This window comes from Cyanistes caeruleus, chromosome 6 (genome assembly GCF_971803275.1).
Source record: "Cyanistes caeruleus chromosome 6, bCyaCae1.hap1.1, whole genome shotgun sequence".
NCBI classification, from domain to species: Eukaryota; Metazoa; Chordata; class Aves; order Passeriformes; family Paridae; genus Cyanistes; species Cyanistes caeruleus.
The window spans coordinates 21624835-21648015 of NC_141706.1; the positions used below are offsets into that span (position 1 = coordinate 21624835).

At 40.8% G+C, this 23181-nt stretch overlaps 1 protein-coding gene across 6 annotated transcripts in view; it reads right to left on the reverse strand.

Annotated features, from left to right (window-relative positions):
- Window positions 1–9386, reverse strand: part of KCNQ1 (potassium voltage-gated channel subfamily Q member 1) — a 330957-nt gene extending 321571 nt beyond the window's left edge. For all 6 annotated transcript variants that reach the window (XM_086892640.1, XM_086892638.1, XM_086892636.1 and 3 more), the window contains exon 1: window positions 8964–9386. In XM_086892640.1, the coding sequence (XP_086748766.1) occupies window positions 8964–9361 (398 nt within the window). In that variant the 5' untranslated portion in view covers window positions 9362–9386. The remainder of the gene's footprint in view (window positions 1–8963) is intronic.
- Between the last annotated feature and the right edge of the window lie 13795 nt (window positions 9387–23181).

The following is a 23181-nucleotide window of genomic DNA, read 5'->3' on the forward strand; positions in this document are numbered from 1 at the left end:
ATGTTATGTGATTTAACATATTTACTACAGGCAAGAGACAACAGCCATCTGGACAAAGTAAAAGTCCATACAGAATTAAGATGCTTAGTGTTCTAAAAAAAAAAAAAAGAAGCCTTATTCTAAATAAAATAATTTTATTATTTCTGCACATCTGGTGCACAATGCCTAGAGAGTAGTTTCAATCGCCCTAATTTTGGAGATGAGGCTATGCACGTTTTTCTCTTTACTAGCTGGTTCTTACCTTTTACCTTTACACATGATGATAACTTCTTAAGAATAAAACCAAATATTACTCCAACAAGTGTATTATATTCCCAACAAGTGTATTGTATATTATATATTACAATATTTTATTATTGTAAAAGAAAATGTATGCTCTTTTTGGGGTAAGAGTAAAATTAATAGATTATGATCAAGAGCACAATTTGATAGGATAACCAAAGATATTTTCTACTAATCCATGATATCAGTTCACTAAAAACAGTACGTTTCTCATTTGAAGTAAACACTAGAGTAGCTATATAACAAAGCAATTACTTTTTAAATATCCTCAGCAGAACACAAAGAGGGATTTTATAGTTAAGAGTAAAAAAATTCAAGTTTTATGCTACAAATGGGACAAAACTGTGTTGTCAAATGAGGTCTCCTAAGTCCACTGGCACTAGCAAAACATATGTGAGATGTATGTTCCTAATGAGAGCTTTAATATGAAATTCAAAGATCCACATCAATATCTGCAGAAGCAGAAGAAACTAAAAAGAATCCAGAAGCCCTGCCCTAGGTTTATTTTGACTTTGGTTAACATTTTTCATAAAATATTAAATCATCACAGTGATTGAGAAGAACAGATGAGATAAAAATACCTACACTGGGAACTTTGCTAGAGATATCTGAAGGCCACCTAACAACCTGCAGTATGATTTCCTATTTTTGGCAGTTTGTCACTTTTAAAATGATAAAATTCCAAGGCTGCAGACTTGGTGCTTGATGTACTCTTTGCAAAAAGTAACAGACATTTTTTGCTTGAACTCAAAAAGAATTCAGTCACTTTTGAGCAAATGTGTGTTATCTCACACAACTGGAAGTTCTGACACTACAGCAGTTCAGAGAAAGAAACCTGCCTTCTGTCATGATGCTTGTACTAAGCTTTAATAAAACACTGGCTTCCCCTGTCACTTTTTTATTGTAATGTTTCCAGGTATCACATTTTCTGTTGTAAAATATGGTTGTTTAGGAAGAAAACTACCACTTAGGAAATGTGGGGCAGTATTTTGGGGTTTTGTTGTTGTTTTGGGGGTTTTGATTGGGTTTTGGTGTTGGGTTTTTGTTATTTTAGACTACTTACACTACACTTACACACTTAGGCCCTGCTTTGCACCCTGTGCAATTTCTTTCATCTCCTTGAAGACAGAAAATAGCTGTTATTTTACTATTCTGTATCATGAAGTAGGAAAAAAAGAAAAGAAAGTCCATATATCCTCAAAAACTGGTCACGTCAGACAAGGGAAAAGCTCACACCAAGCACCCCTCTCGTCCTGCAGGTATGCACTGCCTGGAAGCCAGAGAAAGCTCTTCATGTACAGCAACTTCAGAATTTTTTATTAAACAAAAAACAAAAACAACAAAAAAACCACAAAAAAACCCAAACAAAATAGACCAACAAAATAAAGCCAACTCAAACACTACAAAACAAAGCACTGCCTAAAAATTAAAAAAAAATTAAAAGTACAATTAAAAGTAAATTTTTAATTAAAATTAAAAGTAAAAATAATATTAAATTTGATTACTAAAGCATTGAATACTCTTACTTATTATATATAGAGAGATAAATATGCTCTCACACATATCTTCCTGGTAGGAGGTAAAAAACACACCAACTACTCCTGTAGCCTTGCAAATGCCTGTGCTCTCCCATTGCCATGACTGGCATTATAATGCTTCTCACAGGCCATTATGCCAGATGAAGCATGACTGCTCGAGGAGGCTTAGTACCCCACCTAAAAACTCACCAGTCTACACACTCTGCTGTAACTCAGCCTCCCCACCAGGTTTATTTGCATCTGGCAGCTCTCCAAGCCATCTGAAACATGTTGGACCTCTGGTTGGCAGGCAGAAAACACCTTGCCCCCAACAAGACACCATTTTCCATCTGGAACGGAATGAGCAAGCCTTCACAGCTTTTGTGCTCAGCCACTAATGCACATTAAACAATCTATTAGCAGGCCAAATTAATGAGCTAGTGCCAAGTTTAAAGTCAGCTAAGCACCGTGCCTGTGCATAGCTCCCTGCAGCATATGCTGGCACCGTTGTTTGTAACACATCCAGAGCTCAGGCATTTGGAGCTCAGCCTAATTAGTTCACTGCAATTGAATCTCAACTCCAGCCTTGATTCAGCTGCAATGGAAGTTTTGAAAGAGGCCTATCTGCACAGCCTTGCACGTTTTTTTCCCTGGCACTTGAGGAGCCAGGGCAAGGAAGTGTGCCAGAATTGCCCAACCAGCCATTTGACAGAGACACAGAAATGTGAATACTGCACTTACTGGGTTTTTTTGGGGTTTTTTTAAGATCATTCCTGTGCAGCTTTTAAAGGTAGGATAATTCTTTTCTTTGAGGAAAGCAAACATGACAGAAGGGCTTGAAAAGTCATACTGGAAGGATGATGGGGAAAGAGAGAAGGCCTCTCCCAGGAAAACCTGCCCAAACTGAAAAAATGCATAACCTTCACCTGTGCATTTCACAGTTCTTTATTTCTCTGCTGCACACAGAGAACCTGTCTCCACTGAGCATTAATGTTTGCCAGTTTACAGTCTTCTGCTTCCATTGGTTTTACAAATATCTAAACAAAAGTACAATTACAAAGTCTTTTTTCTCCCACGAAAATTCCTTGACCCAATGATTTTTGTTTCAAGTAGCCAACCATATCCCACTGTGAATTTCAGAACAGAAACTGGATTTTCCCAGTTATTGCTAGAGGTGACCTCAAAAGGTGTTTTAACAAGAAGATGCCTAGCTTTTCACCTTCCTTCCCCTTCAACAATCAAAATACATTTCCACAATAATTTTTATGCAACAATCACTGAATCCAGCAAATAATGCAAAGGTAGTGGTTTCAAAGTGGCTTCAGGATGTTACTTAAGTAACAGGGTATCAGGATTGAGCGGATCTGGTTTCTCATACTGCTTTTCTTTCTGACGACAGACAACTAAGTAAACAAGGATTTATTATTATTATTGTCTATTACACAGTTATTTGCACCTGCATTTCTTAACCTAAGAACTTCCACTGCCCCACTGGGAGAGAGAAATGGGGACCCCTTCTGATCTGCTACTAGACTGACACTTAGAGCTCTTCATGGCACAAACTTGGATTGGTCTCTGTCACAAGACAGCCAGACAGCAAAAATGAGACTTCTGGCAAGTTACAGATCGGGAAACAGGAGAAGAGTGGGGAGCTGTGTACGGGCCAACCCAAAAAAATACTATTTCAGTCACACAGGTCACAAAGAAGCACCTTCATGCAGTACTGTAGCTAAGTACAGCTAACTGCAGCATGCAGAGAATAAGGAGGGAACAGCAAAACCCTTCAGCCACTTCAGAGTCTCACCTGCACCCAAGAATCTGCCAAGAGCCAAGCATCAACATCTTGATATTGACCCAATTAACAGGGGTGCCCCCACAGCAACAACTCCTAAACATGAGCACGCTGTCTTTCATGGGGCAGGCAAATGGTCTTCCCTCCTCCCCTGGAATACTCAAAGTTGGCTTTCCAATCCTTTTTCCTCTCAAATAGAACTGTTACCAAGCACACTGAGAGTTAGGTTGCTCTGCTGTGACTTGGCCTCTAACTAGCTCAGTCTTGATGAGACAAAAAAAGCTAAACCTAGGTCTTTCTGCTATTGGCAGAAGCAAAAGGAACATGACAGTGATCAAGTCATATTGCTTTCTTTCCACCTGGAAAAGCCATGCTTACTTTGGAGGATTTAGGTTTTTTTTTTAAAAAAAAACAAACAGAAGTAATAATTGGGAAGTCTGATTCCAAGCTACAAAAATCTCTAAATATACAAATGTTCACATCAAAACCACAGCACTTCAATGTGCAACATTTTTCAGTCTGAAAGAAAAGTCATGTGTGAGCACACACACACACTAATTGTTTTATGGATCTTTTTTCCTCCTCAACATTTGACACAAGTATGAACCAGTAGGTTTGGAAATATGTTTGCAGAATGTCTGGAAACAATAGCAAAAATGGATTTTACGCTGGAGTAATGATTTTTCCTCACGATGTAACATATGCAAAGAGCATGGTGTAAACACCACATTGCCCTTAATAATTGACTACTGTGAGTCCTGATTCAAGCAACTGGAATATTCTATCCACCTTCACTTCCTATCTCTGTGTGCACACACATGCAGCCATGCTTCTAAGAGTTTGCCTGTTTCCAGTTTTCCAAATCCCAACCACTGGCCAGTCCAAGCTTATGTAAACAACTTGGGATTCGAACAAACTCAATGACAATCATTGCTGATTAAACCAAACTTATACAAAGGCAAAGTAAATTGAACCAGGTACAGGCATGCAAAGATAAGATAGAAGCTGATTATCTTGCACAGCAACAAAGGAGAGCTGCCACAATAGAACAAACCAATGGTCCATCAGTTTCCAAGTTGTTCTCTCTGGTTACAGCCAACACTTCAAAGAACACAGGGAGTCAACGCTGCCAGAAGTCATTATTTGCCACACCAAGAACATGAGAAATCAGTTCATAACTTCAGTTTCTTTAGGCACATTTTAAGATGTTTATTTTAAAATTAAGAGGGTGAAAAGAACCCCTTACCTTGAGCACTTAAATCTAAAATAATTCTTTTTAACATCTGACAACTTTACTTATTCTGTACAGTCATTTCCAACAGTGGGACAGTACCCAAGGGTTTCAGCATGCCACTGTGAGGGTAGAATTCCTTTTTCCACCTCTCCTCACAGGGGCTGAAAACTTGATTTGTTCAGGCTGCAGAACATTTCACCTCCCCAGGCTGCTCTCTCAAGGTGCACTGCTATGATAAGTGTGATAAGATGCCCTAGCCTGGAAGGGCACTGAGAACAGTGGCGCTCAGTCATTCCCCAGCTTTGACAGCCAAGGCAGATTTAGTGGCCCTGGCAGGACACTGCCATCCATACAGCCACACCACAGGGCAAGCTCTGGCTTGCAAAGGCCAAATCTCCAAGCAACCATTGACTGTGTTTGCAGAAGCCATGCACGTAAATCCTCAGCCATCAAGCACAATTCACTCGCCCTGGTAAAATTAGGTGTGTGTACATCATAAGCTTCATCCATTTAAATTAAATTTATTACAAAATCAAATCAAGTCAAGTAGCTGAACTAAGAGGTTCTATCATCTCTGCTAGTACTTTTAGGCAGGTTTTTTGAGTGGTAAATTAATAGCTGATTAGCCATTCCCTCTCCACACAGAGAATATTTCCCCAGCCTTCAGAAATATCATATAAATGAGGCACAATAACACATTCCCTAATCTGTTCATTTGAGATGTTTCTCCTCACTGGTCTAAGAAAATACAAAAAATTCTCATAAAATACCTGTCTAGAATTAAATTGATTTAATCAGAGACTGGAGTGTCAAATTACCCTGGAGACTGAAAACATCAACAAGAGAGAATATACATCTTCCATAGTGAAAAACAGGTATTTCAGACACCTCAGGAAAGAAATAATTCAGAAGAAAAACAGGTCATTGGTCTGACCTCTGCAAGACAACCAGATTCCATCCTTTAAGTCAAGGGGCTTTGCTGCTCACCAGAACATGCAGCAATCAAAACAACATGAAACAAACATACCAGCCTAGAACCTGTGGATTAAAGCTTGGTGTTCGACTTCCCTTTTCTAAACAATATAATATAAAACCAAGGAAAATCAATCCCAAGTATTAGCTCTTAGCTATTAGTATTCTACATACCACTGACTAAGATTCCTGACCAGGAAAAGGGTGTGACAGGCAATCAGTAGATGTAGCTCTTATCGCTTGATAAACAGTGTTTTAACAACCAGCCAGAGATATAGGTCCAGAGCAAGTTACATGGACTATTCCAGGAATTGTTTCTAACTGTAATAATTACAGCATATAATTAAGAATACAGCCACACACTCCACACCATCCAGAAAACAGAAAATTAAGCCTCCAGTGCTTGTTGCTCCCATCACTGGGTGAGATCTTGGCCAGGGCTCTCTACTCAGATCTTTATGCCCCGACTTAACACCACTCCCGTTTCCTTTCCTTCCCCGTCTAAACATTTAGGACAGCAAGCGAGACCTCCCAGGCAGCTGAAAACCCCTGGAATAAAGCAGGAGGCAGACTGCAGAGGGAGTCAAAAAGACAACAGGCAAAATGAGTTCAGCTTCTTAAACTCATTTGGGCAGGAGAGACAAACACCAGAGTCCTTGCACACTCCAAGGTAAAACCCAGCTTAGCGTTCTATGAATGACTGTTCGTATGCTGACAATGGAACAATCAAGTACTTCCTCCAGTGGGAAAGGAGCACACGCACGCCTCTGTGTGTGTGTCATGACTCCAAGTCCTTTCCAGCTCTGCACCTCATCCCCTGTACCCAGCTGTCCACACAAAGCAGGTCCTGAGGAGACGCTGGGACACGACAGCTTCTCTGAACCAGACAAATCTGCCTGGTCAGCTAATTTTAGCAACACACTTCTGCTCTGTAGCAACTATTCATCTGCCAATACTCAGCACCTGGCTGGCAGGGACTGTACTCCAAACAGAGCATTCCTTGGCACAGCAGAAAGTTGCTCGGGGAGCTCAAAAAGAGATGAAGAAGCATGGACCAAAGACTAGTAACTTAAACCATGATTTAATGGGCACAAAAAGCTTATGTGCTTAAAAAAAAAAAAAAAAAAAAAAAAAGTTGGGAGAAGTTGGGCTAAGAACAGAAAAGCCTCAATTCCCTCTGCTGGTGGGAATCAGAGTGAGGCTGCCTTAAAGGTACTTGCACGACTGCCTTGTGAGAAAGATACAAAGGTGTCAGTACCCTCTTCTGTCTCTTCAGTGCCCTAAGGAATATGAACAATGCTTGGTAAGAGTCTTGAGAATATTTACTGCCACTGTCATTTGTCATTGCATCAGAAGAGTTCTGGAAAGAGGGGAAATGCTGGGACTAATGCTTACACCATAGGTGTGTGCTGGGGGGGAGACAGGTAATGACTTACACATATTACAGAATCTTCATTCTTACACTGACAGAATTAATCCACAGTGCTAATACCTGCAAAAAAAACCCCAAAATATTCAGGCTAGAACCTTTAGTAGAGGAATGTAACCTTGATTTTTGTTTTTCAGAGTTCTCCTAGACTTGCTGTTAAGATTTAGAGATTAGTTAAGATATTGAACTTATTTACTGATATTTACTGTGCCACCTAAACATAATCTGACATACCTTAAAGATCAAAAAGCATAAAAGATGGCTACCTAAAACTCCCTCTTTTGGGGGGAGCTCCAATTCCCAAAAGTGTTTTACATTGTTCAACCACAACTATTAGGCACTTCATAATTACGGCCATTACTCATTTTCTCATCGCATGGCATTATCATAACACTAAGGAGAACGAAGCCCACAATTATCTCAGCAGTTGTACCCAGTCATCTCCCAATTACATACACTCAGATGACAACTGTTTCCCCCCCATTAAGGTTGGTACCACTTCACCTGTTGACCTAAACACTCCAGAATCCTCAAGGGTGGAACAGAAGCACAAATTCTGAACTGACTTTAGATAGCAGTTACTTAGAAATAGAACTTAGAACACAATAACAAAGTCATAAGAACTGACTTTGGTGTCTTTTGTCCTAGGATTTTGACCACAGATTACCTTCCCTCTAGCTGTTGGAATAAACACATATACATGTAATGGATAGATATATATATATATATATATATGTGTATATATATGTTTGTTCATAAGTACAGCAAACACGCACCACATTTCTACCTGACCTTCTTACCTACATTTAACACACGCCAATTGCCCAAGGGTCACACAAGCCTTCAGCAACACCTGGATGGAAAAGCTCCGATTCCTCACCGAGCCACCTGTTGGGATGCCTGGGCACCACAGACCTAACACTTGCTGACCTGGGTTTGACACTGAACTCTACAGACACTACTACAGGCAAAGCAATTTTCAGGCCACCTGCAGTTAAACAGCACCCTCCAAACACCACCTCCTTCCCGTCATAATGGACAGCACAAGTTGGAGCCAGGGGCAATAGAAGAGGCAAGGAAAAGGAGTTTCTCATCCTCCTCTAAGACTGCAGCGCTGATAGTCGAGAGCACCTGTTCAATTAGAAACTGCTGCTATGCAGTGAGCATCGGCATCACACAGGTGTCGCTGCTTGAAATCAGGAGCCATGCATCAAAAATTAATAAAGAATGAGTGGCACTGATACCTACTTCATTTCCACGTTCAGTGTGGACAATTTATTCCAACTCCCTGGCTAGCCTTCTGAAGAAAATTGCCTGAAACCAGCTCCTGCGCTATCTGATAGATAAACCTTAGGGCTCCTGCACTGAGAAACAGCATTTCTCTTAACTAAAAGGCAAACTTTCCCCCAGAGGGTGACTTTTGTTTTACTTCACACATGCGGGGAAAAAAACCCCAAAAAACCACAAAAATAACAAAAAAAAAAAAACCAAAAAAAAAACCAAAAAAACCCCCAAACCGCCCACAGCCCACAGGACGGTATCTGCACGATGTTCCAGCCCGGAGCAGCGGGCTGCCCTGGACGGCTCCGGTTCCTGAGGCGCCTGCGGGGCGGGCTCGGGGCCCCGCGGGGAGCGGCTGAGGGCGGCCCCGGAGCCCCCAGCACGGCCGGGGCAGCGCTCCAGCGGCGCTAACGGGAGCGCGGAGCAGGTGCCCGGCGGCAGCGGGGCGGTACTCACACGGTGAAATGGTACACGAAGCACTTCCATCCCGTGGGCCGCTCCAAGAAGTTGTAAACCCTGCCCTGGACGCTGCTGCGGCTCAGCAGGGGCTTGCGGAGGCTGTAGATGGAGACGCGGGGGTCCAGGCTGACGGGGGGCCGCGGGCAGTCGGCGCTCACCACCACCACCTCGCTCCGCAGCCGCGGTGCCCGCTCCCGCTCCCGCTCGGGGCCGCATCCCGGGGGCGCCTGCCCGCCCTGCGCGGCCCCGAGCGGGGCGTAGTGGGCGTTCGGGGCGCTCTCGGCCAGCTCCAGCGCCGCCGCCTTCTTGCCGGGCGTCATGCTGCCTCTCCTGGGCAGCGACAGCCGGCCCAGGCTGCGGCTCTTGGGCTCGCCCGGCGGGGAGCTGGAGGACATGGCTGTGCCCCGGGAGCTGCGGGCAGCGCCGGGCCCCCCGTCCCGCCACCGCCACCGCTGGCCCGGCCCCCGAGGGGCGGCTCCGCCGGGAAAGGTGCGGGGAAGCGGGGGCGGGCCCGGCGCTGTCCCGGGGCGGTGCCCGCTCGCCCTGCCCGGCACCGGCGGCAGCCCCGGGAGGCGCCTGGAACATCTCTCCGTGCCGTGCTCTGAAGCGTCCCTGTCCTCATTGCTGCCCTCCGCCTGTGTCACCCGTGCCCTGTCACCGCTATGGCTGCGGGGAGGTGGTCTCTCACCTGGGTGAGGAGCTGTCAGGGCAGAGACGGGGAGCAGACCTTCCTGCCTTCCCGGGCACTGCGGTGTTGCCCAGAACTGTGGCATCGGGTGGCTTGAGATTCTGGGCTACAGCCCCTTACTTCAGATTTAGGACCTTCAAAACCTTCTGGACCTGCTGCTCCTCACTCCTTTTTGCAGAATTTCAGCACCTGGGAGCAGCAGAGCTCTGCCAGAGTCGGAATCCTCCCGGAGGCTCTTTATAAAATGAGCAATAGGAGCTATGAGCCCAAATCACAGGTCTCGCAGTTCTTCGTGATACCGTAACCAAAAGGCGTGAATAGCTGTAGAACCGGGAAAACTGTAGAACACAGCAAACACAGTCCTGCAGAACTGTATCCTCTACAATTTGTGTCTCTCACCAGCAGCATTTTGGTTTTTGTGGAAAGCTGCATATGTTTGGCCATGGAGAACAGGTCGTTCTGAGGGCCTGGATAACTTTCCCCTGTGGTGGAGTTAGTTACGACTACTCTCAGTGTGGTCTGAATCGATTTGCCATGGCCTTTTGCACCAATTAGTTAGTTAACAATTTCTACTCCCAGAGTGAAGGGGAAGGTGCTCTTTGATCTGGACTGACAGGTTTTTTCTTTCAACTCAAAATAGAACAGCACTAGTAAGAGCTATGTTGAGTTCATGGTTGATACTGGTACCCGGACAAGAATGTTACAGGAGATAAGGTGCTAAATAAAGTTAAACGAAAACAACCCTGCTAATTGCAGTTCCATTCAAATGTCAGGCTGCAGGAATTGTAGGGGAACCGGGAAAGATCCTCCACCAGTGTAAACAAGAAAGATGGGTGGGCTCTTGTACTGATTTACATCCGTGAGGGATCAGGCTCCATCTTAGGAATACAGAAACAGAAGTGTTAAAATGAGACTTTGCAAAACTTGTTTCTAAACCAACAATGTCCTAACCAGGCTTTTCCCTCCTCCACCAGAGCATGAAGAACAAACCAACTTAATAAGAACAACATTTAAAAGGAAAATTTTCCTGTATCAGGTCAATATAGAGCCTGGTTTATCTATTTTGAGAAACTGTTCTTTCTTGAAACAAGTCTGTGAGAAAAATTGCTAATGGAAGAAAGAATGTCATCGCTACCCTTGAAGGCTCACTGTTTGAGGGCCAGCCTGATAAAGTCTCGATATTAAAGTTAACAAATGTGTTTCTTTATATAAGTGTTCCACTTTGGTTTATAGACCAACATAACATTGTCTGGGTTATACAGAGCCTTATCCTGGAGCCAGCTGCAAAATGTAACATACAGAGTTCAGCCAAACAAGAGGCTATGTGTTTATACGTAAATGATGTTGTTCTTCATAAGACATTTCAAAATCTTTAAAAAATATTGTGGCATGATGTTGTTATTTGTTCATTGATTAACAAAACAGGGAACAGAAACTTCACTCTAAACCTAGGAAAATGGAATTTCTGTATTACTTATGCAGTTTCCTTACAACAGAAAAGTTAGGGAGTATTATAGACTTACATGGCTAAACCAGGAAGAAAATTGGTAAGATCTAAATTTGATCTTCAGTGTCCAGTGAGAAACTGTTCCAAAGAATCAAAGTTTGTTTCAATAATTTTTTTTATTGCAGAACAAAAAAAGTTTCAAATATATTCCACAGCCTTATATATTGAGTTGTTTTTCAGGACAGAAATGTTTTCATGAGGTTGGAATAAGGTTGTAATGCCAATGTTGGCTAAGTCTTTCAGTGAATCATCACTAATAAAGGAAAGTTAAAGTATTTAAAAATAGTATTTAGGTAATATCTAAAGACCTTTTCCCAGAGTCCAGGAATTAATAAAAATCAAAATTGTAAATGCATTACTGGATTAAATTATAACATTTATGTTGCAAAAATCACATTGTTAGGTGATTGCCAGCTAGTTCAAGGTACTGAATGGTAAAACATGTCTGGCTCAAGTGAAAGTAAGAGCATACTTAAGTAAAAGTGTCAAATAAATGATTACTTAGTGATGAGAATCCAGGGTATCATTATCTTAAATGTATATTAAGTTACCAAAATCGTATATTAATTTGCAACCTTTTCAAGATGCATATTTTAACGTGGTAGTGGAAGTTCCCAGTTTTTCCCTTCTTAGTAGCCATGTCTTGATCTTAATCATGTTTATTTTACAAAACAACATAATTATGTAAGTGGAAGAAGAGAAAGAAAAAGAGAGAGTGATGTATCCATGAAAGAATTAAAAATGGGAAGAGAAGGCAGATGTGTGTTCAAATATTTTTATGGAGCTGGGTATCTAGGCTTTGATAGTGAAGAGGATAGGAAGACGTTGAATAAAGAGAATGTGGGGTTTAAATATTAAGGTGGAGCTACTATGCTGAATTGTTCCTTAGAATAGATAATATTACTAGATCTACTAATAGATCCATACTTTAATAGATAAAATTAGTATATCTACTATATTAGTAGATAATAATCTACTTTGAGTATTTACAGAACTGCAGCAAAATGAGCAACACAGCATATCTTAATTCACAGTTTGTAAGAACTGTTTAAAATCTTTATGTCTTTAAGAGGACTATGATTCTGAACATGAGATATCATAAGTCAATATAATATGATGATAATTCAGTGAAGCTGATGGCAAAGCTCCCAATTCTAGAAATTTAATTGGAGCAAGACTAGAAAATTATTAGTTAAAAGCTTTTTTGTGCTACAGTAGATCAAAAATATTTGTACCATCCTGGCCCTCTGTTTCTGTTACTCTGTACCAAGTTATGATCAATATTATGCCTGCAGCATTAGATAGGCTCATGACATGCTGTATTTTCACTTTGTGCCTGCCAAAGTACCGTGCAAGATCACACTGCTAAATCACTGATTAATGTTTACAAGCAGGAATTACTGCAGCCAGTTAGAGACACCTTGATCTTTTGCCTGATTGCTTCCCTGTGGAAGCTAAGACTCAAACAAACAGTTTGTATCTGAATGTTCTCTGTCTTCTGAAAGCCTTTAGCACTTACTGTTGCAATTACAGGTTGCACCAGTTCTCCTCTGGCATGGAAATCCTGTTGTTTGCTGTTAGATTACTTTGTGGGATGGTTTTTGTTTAAAATAGGTTTGGAGGGTTTTTTTGAATACCACTTCCATTTCTGCCCAGCTACAATAGGGGACACATTAAATAACAGTTTTCAAGGAGAGGAGAGTTGTGTTGTCTCCATTTTTGAACTCTTTTTTTTTTTTGGATTAGAGTAAATATTGGGTTGTGTTCCACTTCCTGGAGAATCCACATTTGAATTGAGTGAGTAGATCATTATATAAATACAGTCAATGATGTAGGTATATGTCACTCAGTACTGAACTAAGAATGAAGTCCTAGATTGTTTATATACTTTCATATACCAAGGTATGACAAAAACTTTTGAAATACTCTCTATCAATTAAAAAATTCTGCTCAGACTTGTCTTTGCTTTAAAAAACATTCCTATTAAAAGCTACAAAACAACTAAGTACTCAGACCTCAGACAAAAAGAACAGCTTGAAAACACAACAATAACGTGTTAGACAAATAAACCTCAGCTTTAAGATTCAAAAGAAAAGCAAGGGGAAAGAGACACAAGGGTTTGCTTCACTTTCTAAATCCTGGGAAGACTACGGCTTAGCCAATTCAGTAGGGAGATGGGGAGATATATGTATATTTTAATTCATTCATCAAATTTCAATTAAGAAAAATTTTCTGAGTACATGTCGGCATTTTCCATTGGACACCTTGATAACCTCATTTATCATTGTTTTTAATTAATCCAAATCTATTCATACACAACTTGTATGCTTTTATGCAAATTAACTCCGGGTTTTAAATTTAGGCAAAATTCTTTGTTACAGGCTCTTGAATACCTGTATTCAAGATTCTCTGAATCCCATGTGTAAATCCAGCAGGTTTTCCCTGTTGGCAGGCACTGCTAGTCAAACCACTTGGCACACCAGCAGAAACGTAAGATACAGAGAGTGTATTCAAAACTGGAGTACATCCCAAAACACCAACCATCAGCTTTTCATAAGTCAGAGATCACATTAATGAATCACCTCCTCAGCAGACTAATCACTGTCAAAAAGACACACTTTCAACAGGTGTTCATGCATTCTGCTTTTCTGTCAGTCACTTTCAAGACAAATGGAGCAGACAGAAATGAGCTGACAGTATTCTATCCAGAAAGTTAAAAGTGTCCTTTAATTCCCTCCCTTCTTTCCTTCTGGGTTATTTTTACCAGTGGATGCAGTCTGCTCAGGAATCTGGGCAGCAGAGAGAAGCAGCCCTGCAGAAGATAGCGAGGGGCACGCACCAGATATCTGGTGTATGGAGGCCACGCCGTCCTGCTGACATCCCTGATTAGCATTATCTGTTTGAATGCTAGCTGAGAGCGTGCTTATGGCTACATTTAAATTATGTGTTTACATTGTTTCATAGGATTTTAAAGCATATTGGTGCCGTTCTGAGAAATAATGTTACTGTCCACCAATGCTCAGGCTTGAAGTCCTAAAGTAAAGAAAGACTCCGAGAATATATTTAGGCTTATGCCTAATAATGCTTTTATGCTTATGCTAAGCAATTTTGCAAATTTGTTTTCAAACACATTGGGAACTCTGAGCCATTGATCTCTACCCTCTGGATGCAGCTATCCAGACAATTCTTTATTCACCTCACAGTCTACCCATTGAATCAACCTCCAGTTTAGAGGGAAGATTGTTGGGAAATCAGAAATCCAGATAAATTACATTCAGAAATCAAGATAAATGACATTCCATCATTTCCTGTGAAATGATATCCCTGTAAACCTTGCCTTGTCCACTGTCATAGGCATTCCATCACGGAAGGCCATCAGGTTGGTCAGGCAGCATTATCCCTGGCTGGTCAAATCACCTCCCTCTTCTCCATGTGCCTTAGCAGAACTTTTATGAGGATCTGTTCCAGGATCTTCCCAAGCACAAAGGCGAGGAAAACAGGTCCTCCCAGGGTCTTTCTTTCTACCCCTTTTTAAAGATGTGTGCATATTTCCCTTTTTCCAACCACATGACAATTCACCTGACAGCCAGGACTACTCCAGAGAGGGGCTTGGCAACTGTGTCTGCCGATTCCCTCAGGACTCTGGGATGCATCTCATCAGGTCCCGTGGACTTGTGTACATTCAGGTTCCTCAGGTGGTCCTTAGTCTAGGTTTATTCAGGTTATCTAACCTGATCTTTGTTACAGTGGGAGGGACTTTGCTCCCCCAGACCCCATCCTGCTGTCCATCCACTCTAGAGCTGTGAGAAGAGAGGTGGCCATTAAAGACTGAGGCAAAAACCTTGGCAGACTCTTAATTTTTCTTGTTAAGGAACATTAATTTATACAAAAGGCTAGTGCAGCCAACTGGAATTTTGGTTTCCATCAATAAAGATAAATATTTTATACAATGTCAGCCTCTTCTATTTGCTGACTGACCAAAATCTTCCATGTGAGAGTCTGAAGAATTCAGGCCCTAAGTGTTTACTTGTTTAGGAACAGGACTTCAGGGCAGAGCCCTTGAAGGGCTCATGGGCATTGAGGAAAAAAAAAGAAAGTGGTGCTAGAATTGTAACTGAACCTCTTTGGTGCATCATAGCTTGTAAACGTCCCTCTCAACATGTTCTTCCTTCCACCAACCTACTTGCAATCTTCAACAAAGTGGAAGTAGGAAAAATAAAAATGTAGAACTTGTGGAAGTCCTATAAAACTAAGAGGGAGATCTTGCTGCAGACACACACGTAGACCTGTGCATGGGTAACTGTCACACTATATTAGGAACGGCAGAGCATGGCACAGACTCTCTTAGCTAAGTTGCACAAGAGAGCAAGTTTTATTATTCCAGATCTTCTTTTATAGGCAGGTCCAAGTAGGTCTGGAAAGGTAAAACTCTCATTGGTCATTAAACTAACACATTACCATCATTGGTCAGCTGGGTACACCACCCCTTGACCTTCTCTTGCAGGAAAGCAACAAGGCAACAAACAAAACCTGCAAGGTCGTATTCTATCTCCAAGGACTGTTTTGATTCCTCCTTATGATTTCCCAGGCCACACTTCCCAGGCCAGTCTGAGAAAGTTATGTGACTTGGTTTCCCACTGACACTGTGCTCCCTGCCTGCTTTCTTGCATTCAGCATCCATAGGTAACCTCTCCAGTCTGTTTCAGCAGCTGCCCATGGTGTCCTGTCCTCCTGAGCTCTTTAATGCAGTTAATTTTCCAGCAATTTTTGTAACAGAGAAGGATTCTTTTAGGATTCTCCAAAAGACAAAAGTAAAGAGGCTGACAACATCCTACAACATTCATTTTCATCATTATGTCAGATGTAGTATTTCAGTCTCTGGAGCACGTGAGACTCAGCGGGCGTTTGCTCGCTCACACGATGCCACACAGGATTCAGAATGCACATTCACACAGGCCAGCACGTCTGAGGGCAGAGTGAATAACAGCATTCTCCAAATGAAGAGATTGTTACATCATTTTCTTGCATGAAAAGCAAATTCTCCTCCTCACATTAGCCACAAGAAGTACCTTCTCTTTGTTAGGTTAAAATCAGTACCAAATAACATCGCCGAGTAAGCGCCAAATAAATTAACTGAAATTCTGAAATACTCCCCAAATTTTTGCCCCATGGTTACTGATGGAGAGGACTATTCTTAATGAAAGGGTGTTCTGGTATTTTAGGAAGGGTTTCACTCTTAGTGGCTGAGAAAGAAATCACCAGCTATCGCCAAATCTCTTCCTGGTCCAGGAACACTTCCTGCCTGTGACGGCGTTAATCTGTAACATATAATATCCTACTTCACGTGTAAGGAATGGCATGGGACAGATAATCATTCTTCTTCAGCAGGACCCACTTGGCAACCCACTTTTGATGTCAAACATCGTCAGTCTGACAGTTAAGCCTGTGGTTGAGTGTCCTTTAATTGCAGGTAGTTCACAGGAAAACTTCAGTGGGAGGTTATACTTGTGCAATGCAAGGAATTTAACGCTACCTCTGTGGGAGAATCAAAGGTTTTTCAAACAGTAATACATCAAGAAGCTTTCTAATACCTGAAAAAAATCCCAACCACACAACAAAGAGTAATAGAAAAAGTATTAGCAATGTCTCCTCCCCTCCCACTACACCTTTTCTTACACAAGTAACCTCTCAAGGCAAACAAAGTGGAAACTATAAAACTCAGTGGGTAGACCACAGGAGACCTGTGCAACAATCAACTCTGCCAAACTGGAATTTCAGGTTGCTTTCATCTCACAAAATAAGAATTTTCATTTCACTAGAACCATTCTAATAGGTAATGCTAAACAATGAAATGTAATTTAAAGTCTTGAAAAAATTCTTTTAACCATAATTGCAATTTAATGCCAAATTCTCGAGACATGCATGACCTTTTTCTAATTGGGTTAGCTGCAATTCTTATCTCAGTGTCTTCATCCAGTGTCTCTTAAGAACAGTTGCCCAGCAGGATTGTGTGTTTTATGGTGCAAATGTTAAAAGCTGAAGCTTGCTGAGCTTGAGGAGACCCAAAATTTTGTGCATGAAGAACACCTCAGCACCCTTTGTATTTTTGAGGAAGTGAAAAAGGGAACATTGGAGCACCCTCATCATCTCCCTGATTGATGGCTAATTACAAACCCAGTGACCCAGGTGGTAGCATAACTACTTTTTAGAGACCATTTGCGTGCATGGCAAGGCACTAACAGATGTTAATTGGGCTATTAAACTGCTGTTAAAATTTGACATCACTTGAGGGCTCTGCTGAAGCACCACTCAGTGGGAAAATGAGGTTACTGATTTCAGCCTGTCTGCACCACATCCAAATCACGCTCTTCTCAGAAACTCTGGAATGAGAATAACTGCATTTGCTTTGTACTGCCCAAAAGAACAATCCATAACCTTAGTGGTGAATGACAGGCCTCTTCAAAGCAGGTGTGCTAACCTCACTGAGTCAGCGAAGAGGAAACAACGCACCAAAGTCATATTCTACCAGCAGAAAAGTTGCTTTATCTTGACAAAAATTTAAAAGATAATTAGTCAAGTTTGCTATTATTTCAGACCTCATGATAAGCTAACGCTTCGGTCTGCAAAGCTTTTTTGTTTTTCTTTAAAGGCACCTAATACTTCAAATGTTTTTGTGTAGTCTGTTTTTATATATTCTATTCCTGGAGGTCCCTCTAGTGGCTAAAGTGTCAAGTTTATCTGGTCTGGCTTAAAAGGCTACAGTTGTTTTGCCTCGTTTTCTTTGGCAGCTATTTCTCGTAACAGACATAAAGATTTTACTAACGCTTGTAATTCCTCCTACTAAATAAATTTAAAATTAAAATATTTTTCACATTACAAAAGAAGGAAGAATAATTGGACTAACTTGATACATTATCCATATTGGAATAATAGGAAGCTGGCAAAGAGAGGATCAAATTCCTGTGACTACCTTGAATTTAAGAAATTATTTTCAGTCCCCCATCCAAAAAGAAAGTTCCAGCCTCTAACCTGGGACTTGAATGACCAGAGTTCAGCACCCAGTTCTCCCACAGACTTCCTGTGTGCCTTCTGGTGTGTCATTGCTTTAATCTGTGTCCATCAGGCTGTCAGTTTGTAAATGGGATAATAGCACCGTCCTCCTTTGTAGCCGTGATGATAAATGTGGATGCAGGTTAAGCACTCGGATTTGCTGGGGCAGAAGGGAAGTAGGAACAGTCATTATAAAGGTAGGGACGGTTTGGAACACTGCACAAAAGTTCTGGCATGCAGAGGGAATGAAGAACACTGGAATTCTTAATCAAGACATTGCAGTTTGAATGGAAACACAAACTTGAATGAATGCTTTGACTGATGCTGTATGTCATACAGAGATTCTTTCTTGCATTTGCTCTTGGGGAAACTTCTCCATGTGAGCAGACTTGGCAAGGGACACCAGCTGGCTTATCAGCTACAGAGTAAAACGCTTCAGTGTCACCGAAAACCCTGATTTTTTAAGTTACAGACCAGCCATTGCACACAAACACCCCCAAATACAGCCCATCACCACATCAGTGGTTGGTTTGAATTATCAAAGGGGGAGAAATGGGAATCTGCTGAGGATGCAAAACCTCAAATTTTATGTTAGAAGACAGTTTAATGCAATGAACATTCCAGTGAAAGTTCCACCCCATAAGACAGAGGAATGTTAGTAATAATTCATTTCACATACACTGGCAGGGTGAGCAAGGCAGTGGAAAGAGCTGAATAAACAGTGTCATCAATTTTCAGGTGCATTTAGCAGCATACAAAATTTTTAATCTCAGGCATCTGTAAGATAACAATCAATTATAAATCTTCATATGTAAGCATTATTTCCCTCTTAGCAGATTGGCATTAAGGCTGGAAGGCTACCAGGAAGGGAGATAAATGTACAGGTGTGTTAATGGGTCAGATTCTCCCAGAAAAATTACAAGGATTCTCCAGAAAAATTAATGGAACTATCTAGGGAATGGGTTAATAACAAACACACCTGCTTTGAGCAAAAGGGAGAACATGCAAATAAAAGCTAACCTGACAGAATCCTGTCAGGTTAAATAGTGTTTAAATAGTGTTTAGAAAGATAAAAACATGCAGGATTTTAACAGAGACACTTGCAGAGAAATAGCCCAGGAAGGACTGAGATGGTCTTAATTAGGATCTGATACAGTTTAGCTTCAGACCCAGTATTGCTCATTAACTGTAGATTTAACTGAGCAAACCACTCACGTCTGAATAGGAGGGAAACTTCTGCTTGTGCTGTGACTTTCACAGTCCCAGCACCTCCTGCTTTCTGACAAACCATTACTCAAGCCTGGACAAAAATAGCCACTAACTTCAACACTTTCTGAGCACATTTCTTGGTTGAAGTCCTGCTTCATTTCAGGGTTTTATACTTCAAGCAACTGTCACTGCTGTAACAAAGATCAAAGACTTTTTATGACTGTGATGTTGTGGAATTTAACACAGTCATATTCCTAGAAATATAAACATTAACAGAAACATGGATAGTTAAAAAATATTGACATATAGATGTACAAAGGAAAATTTTAAGCAATTCAGAATTATTACATAGGTCATTGTGGGAGAACCAAAATCTTCTGTTCTCTTGAACAGATAGAGTTTGGATATCTCACTGGTTTATGTAATTTTATAGTCTAATCAAAGGCATGTATCAGAGATACATTTTCCAAATGTTTTGAAAACAAAAGCACAAAGGAATGCACACTTGAAGAAGAAAGGTGAATTTAAGGCCCATGAAAATAGCAAAATCTATGTTAAGGACAGAGAATATTAGAATATCAGAGCATGTATCAGCTCATACAAGAAAACCCAAAGCCCCAGTACAAACATACAGAAATCATACCACTTATTTTAATAGTGACTGACAAAAATATTTGAAGGAACACATTACTGTAATTATGAAAGGGTTGGACATATCTTTGATTTCTTCAAAGTAGCTTTTATTCACAGCAGTCAACTGAGCTGCAGTAATTTATACCAAATGTGGTCTGTTATATATCAATAAAAGCCCACAGGCAAGTTACCTATGCATTGTGATGCAATTTTATACTCTAAATACAGAACAAATCCTTAAACAAATCCACTTTTAAGACTGAGATGCTGTGCACCAAAATTTGAAGCTGCCAGTGAGGATAAGCGGACAGTTGCTGTGGAAACCTAAATCATTAAGAGAGCACCTTGACTACAAACCTGCACTTTGGGAAATTTGTTAAAGATTTCTGTAGCTTGGGAAAGCACATGACTTTTCTCAAAGGGAATGAAGGATTACTTACTGATGCATTTACTCAACATCCAAGTTATTGCGAAAATTTGAAAAGTAATTTAGCAAATACATTCACAGTTAAGTCCACTCCTGCTTGTTTGCTTCTGATACCTCTATGCTCCTCTACTGCTGGAGAGAAGTGCAAATTATTTGCATCTCCATCCATTTCACAGAGCTTATATTTCCATCCCAATGAGCTGTTGATACCATTCTGCACCAGCAATGTTTACTTTCATTGTCATAGGGACCAGTGTGACAAGTAAACAGGGAACATCTTCATCTTCCCAAACAGGAAAAGGGAGCAGCAGCAAATAAAAGCCACCTCAGTGCATCCCCAGCCCTGCGGATGGATGGCCATGCCTGTTGCAGAGGACAGCCAGCAGGTAGGATCACAAAATATTCTGTGTATGTTAAGAGGTGCTTGTGATTCACCCAAGAAGGGGATCATCACTTAGTCCACATTTTCTTTCCTCTTTATAATTTTTCAGTAATCATCAGCCGTATGGGAACTGACAATGGTCAGATAAGAGATTTTAGGCTTCAGGCATTAGCTTGAGCCTGTGTGAAACCAAGTCACATAACTTTCTCAGACTGGCCTGAGAAGTGTGGCCTGGGAAATCACAAGGAGAACTCAGAACAGTCTTTGGAGAGGGAAAACAACCTTTGCAGGTGTTGTTTGTCATCTTGTTGTTTTCTTGCAAGAGAAGGTCAAGGGGTGGTGTACCCAACTGACCAATGATGGTGATGAGTTGGTTTAACAACAAATGAGAGTTTTACCTTTCCTGACCTTCTTGGATCCGTCTATAAAAGAAGATCTGGAACAATAAAACTTGCTCTCTTGTGCAACTCAGCTAAGAGAGTCTGTGTCGTGCTCTGACGTTCCTAACACAGCACCACATAGCAGTATGCACAAATCATTGCCACTCTCTCTTCCCCCTGAATAATGAAGTATATGTAAAACTTGAAGAATTTCTGTCAATAATTTCACAAGTTAGTTGTTGCTATCCTTGGTCCATGATCACTTTCAGCTGTGTTTTTTCAGTAATTTGGTTTCCTTAGATAAATGGTAGCTAACTTACTGTATTTGCCCTGCTCTTCAATTAGATATCAGCAGCATTCCACTAGTGCACTCTCCACTACTTAGACAACTTTTTAGTTTGTACAAGGAACAGTCTTAATGGACTCAGGTATTTAGCTGAACCTTGCATGCTATTTTGGCCTGATATTAGCAGACTACAGAACTATTTTAGTCAGGCAGCCATCTACCACGCAGCTCTTTCTGAGACAGCAAAGTCTCAGACACCTGACCACTGCTCTTCTGCACTGTGGTTTCCTTACCTCTGGGATTCTCCCACCAGCCCCACGATTTTAGGATGTGAATATGTACTAACAACTTTTCTTTCTGCTACTCTGTCTTCTTTCATGTATTTGCTGTTCTCATCCTCAGCCCTTGAAGACAATTCCCGACAGTATCTTGGGGTGCAGATGATATCTTCTGGTTCTGTGTCTGCTCTAATATTTGCTTTTCTAAATTTTTCATGCAGTTTTTATTTTGTAAAGTGGCATTCAGAGCAGCAGATTATCTAAAGGCTGGATAAGAGAATTAAGATAGAATAATCCCCCTTTACTTGATGGTTTCTGAGAAAAAAACAGTCAACTGTCGGTAAAGGTTCTATATTCAGGCAAGATCAGGGAACACAGCCAGAAACAAACCAGATAAACCACAGTTTGGCTAAATTTGTTCTTCATTAACTCTTCATCTGGGAAAGTTTCTTCTTCCAGTGAATTTTGAAAACTAAAGTCAATAAATGATAAAGGTGAAAATCATCCAGCAACTTTATTTTGTTGGTTTTTTTTGTTCCAAGGGGCAGCTCAAGGGAACTGCTCATGTCAATAGAATTAGGTACATGCATTGTCAGAGTACTAAGTATATTGTCTTCAAAATAAGTTTTTTAAGATCTTCAAAAAAGTAAACAATATCTGGCAGTTAGTACCACCCCAGATGAATATGTAACCTATTTCAATTTTATATTTACTATTATGCAGCTACTTATGTTTTAGTTTCATCAACATTGGAATAATAGTCAATGTGGAATAGGAAGCAGGATATTCATAGCAATAGTAGAAATTACACATTTCTATAGCTACTTCATACATTGTATTAATTTGCATTAACTTTGCAAAACTCCATACAGTTGTAGTTTTTGGTTGTTTTATGAGAGGTGAGGCAAGTGAGAAAGTGACTTCTTAATTTTTTCTTGGCTTGTATTCTGTCATTAGCTAGAAGTTTCATGTTTGTTCTTGTGGATTTTGCTTCTATTTTTTTTTGTTGTTTTTTGTGGTTTTTTTTGGTTTTAGGTTTTTTTTTTGGTTTTTTTTTTGGTTTTTTTTTTGGTTTAGCAGACACTCAAAGAGCAAATTGAGTGTGATTTGCTGCAGCAATACTATCCAGAAGAAAAAAGAGAAGACTTCCTTGTAGTGGGCAATAGGCATACACTTAAAATCTAGGGCTGGCAGGCATGCTATATGCAGGAACCTGAAATTTCTGGGGGAAAAAAAAGATCAAAAAAATACATCATAGGGCATTCAGTGGGTCTGATTTCTAAAGGTGCACCCAGCCCAGTGAACTCAGGTGCTGAGGTCCAAGGTTTCCTGCAAGTCACAGGCACATCCAAATGCAACTTCGGTTCTGCAGTTA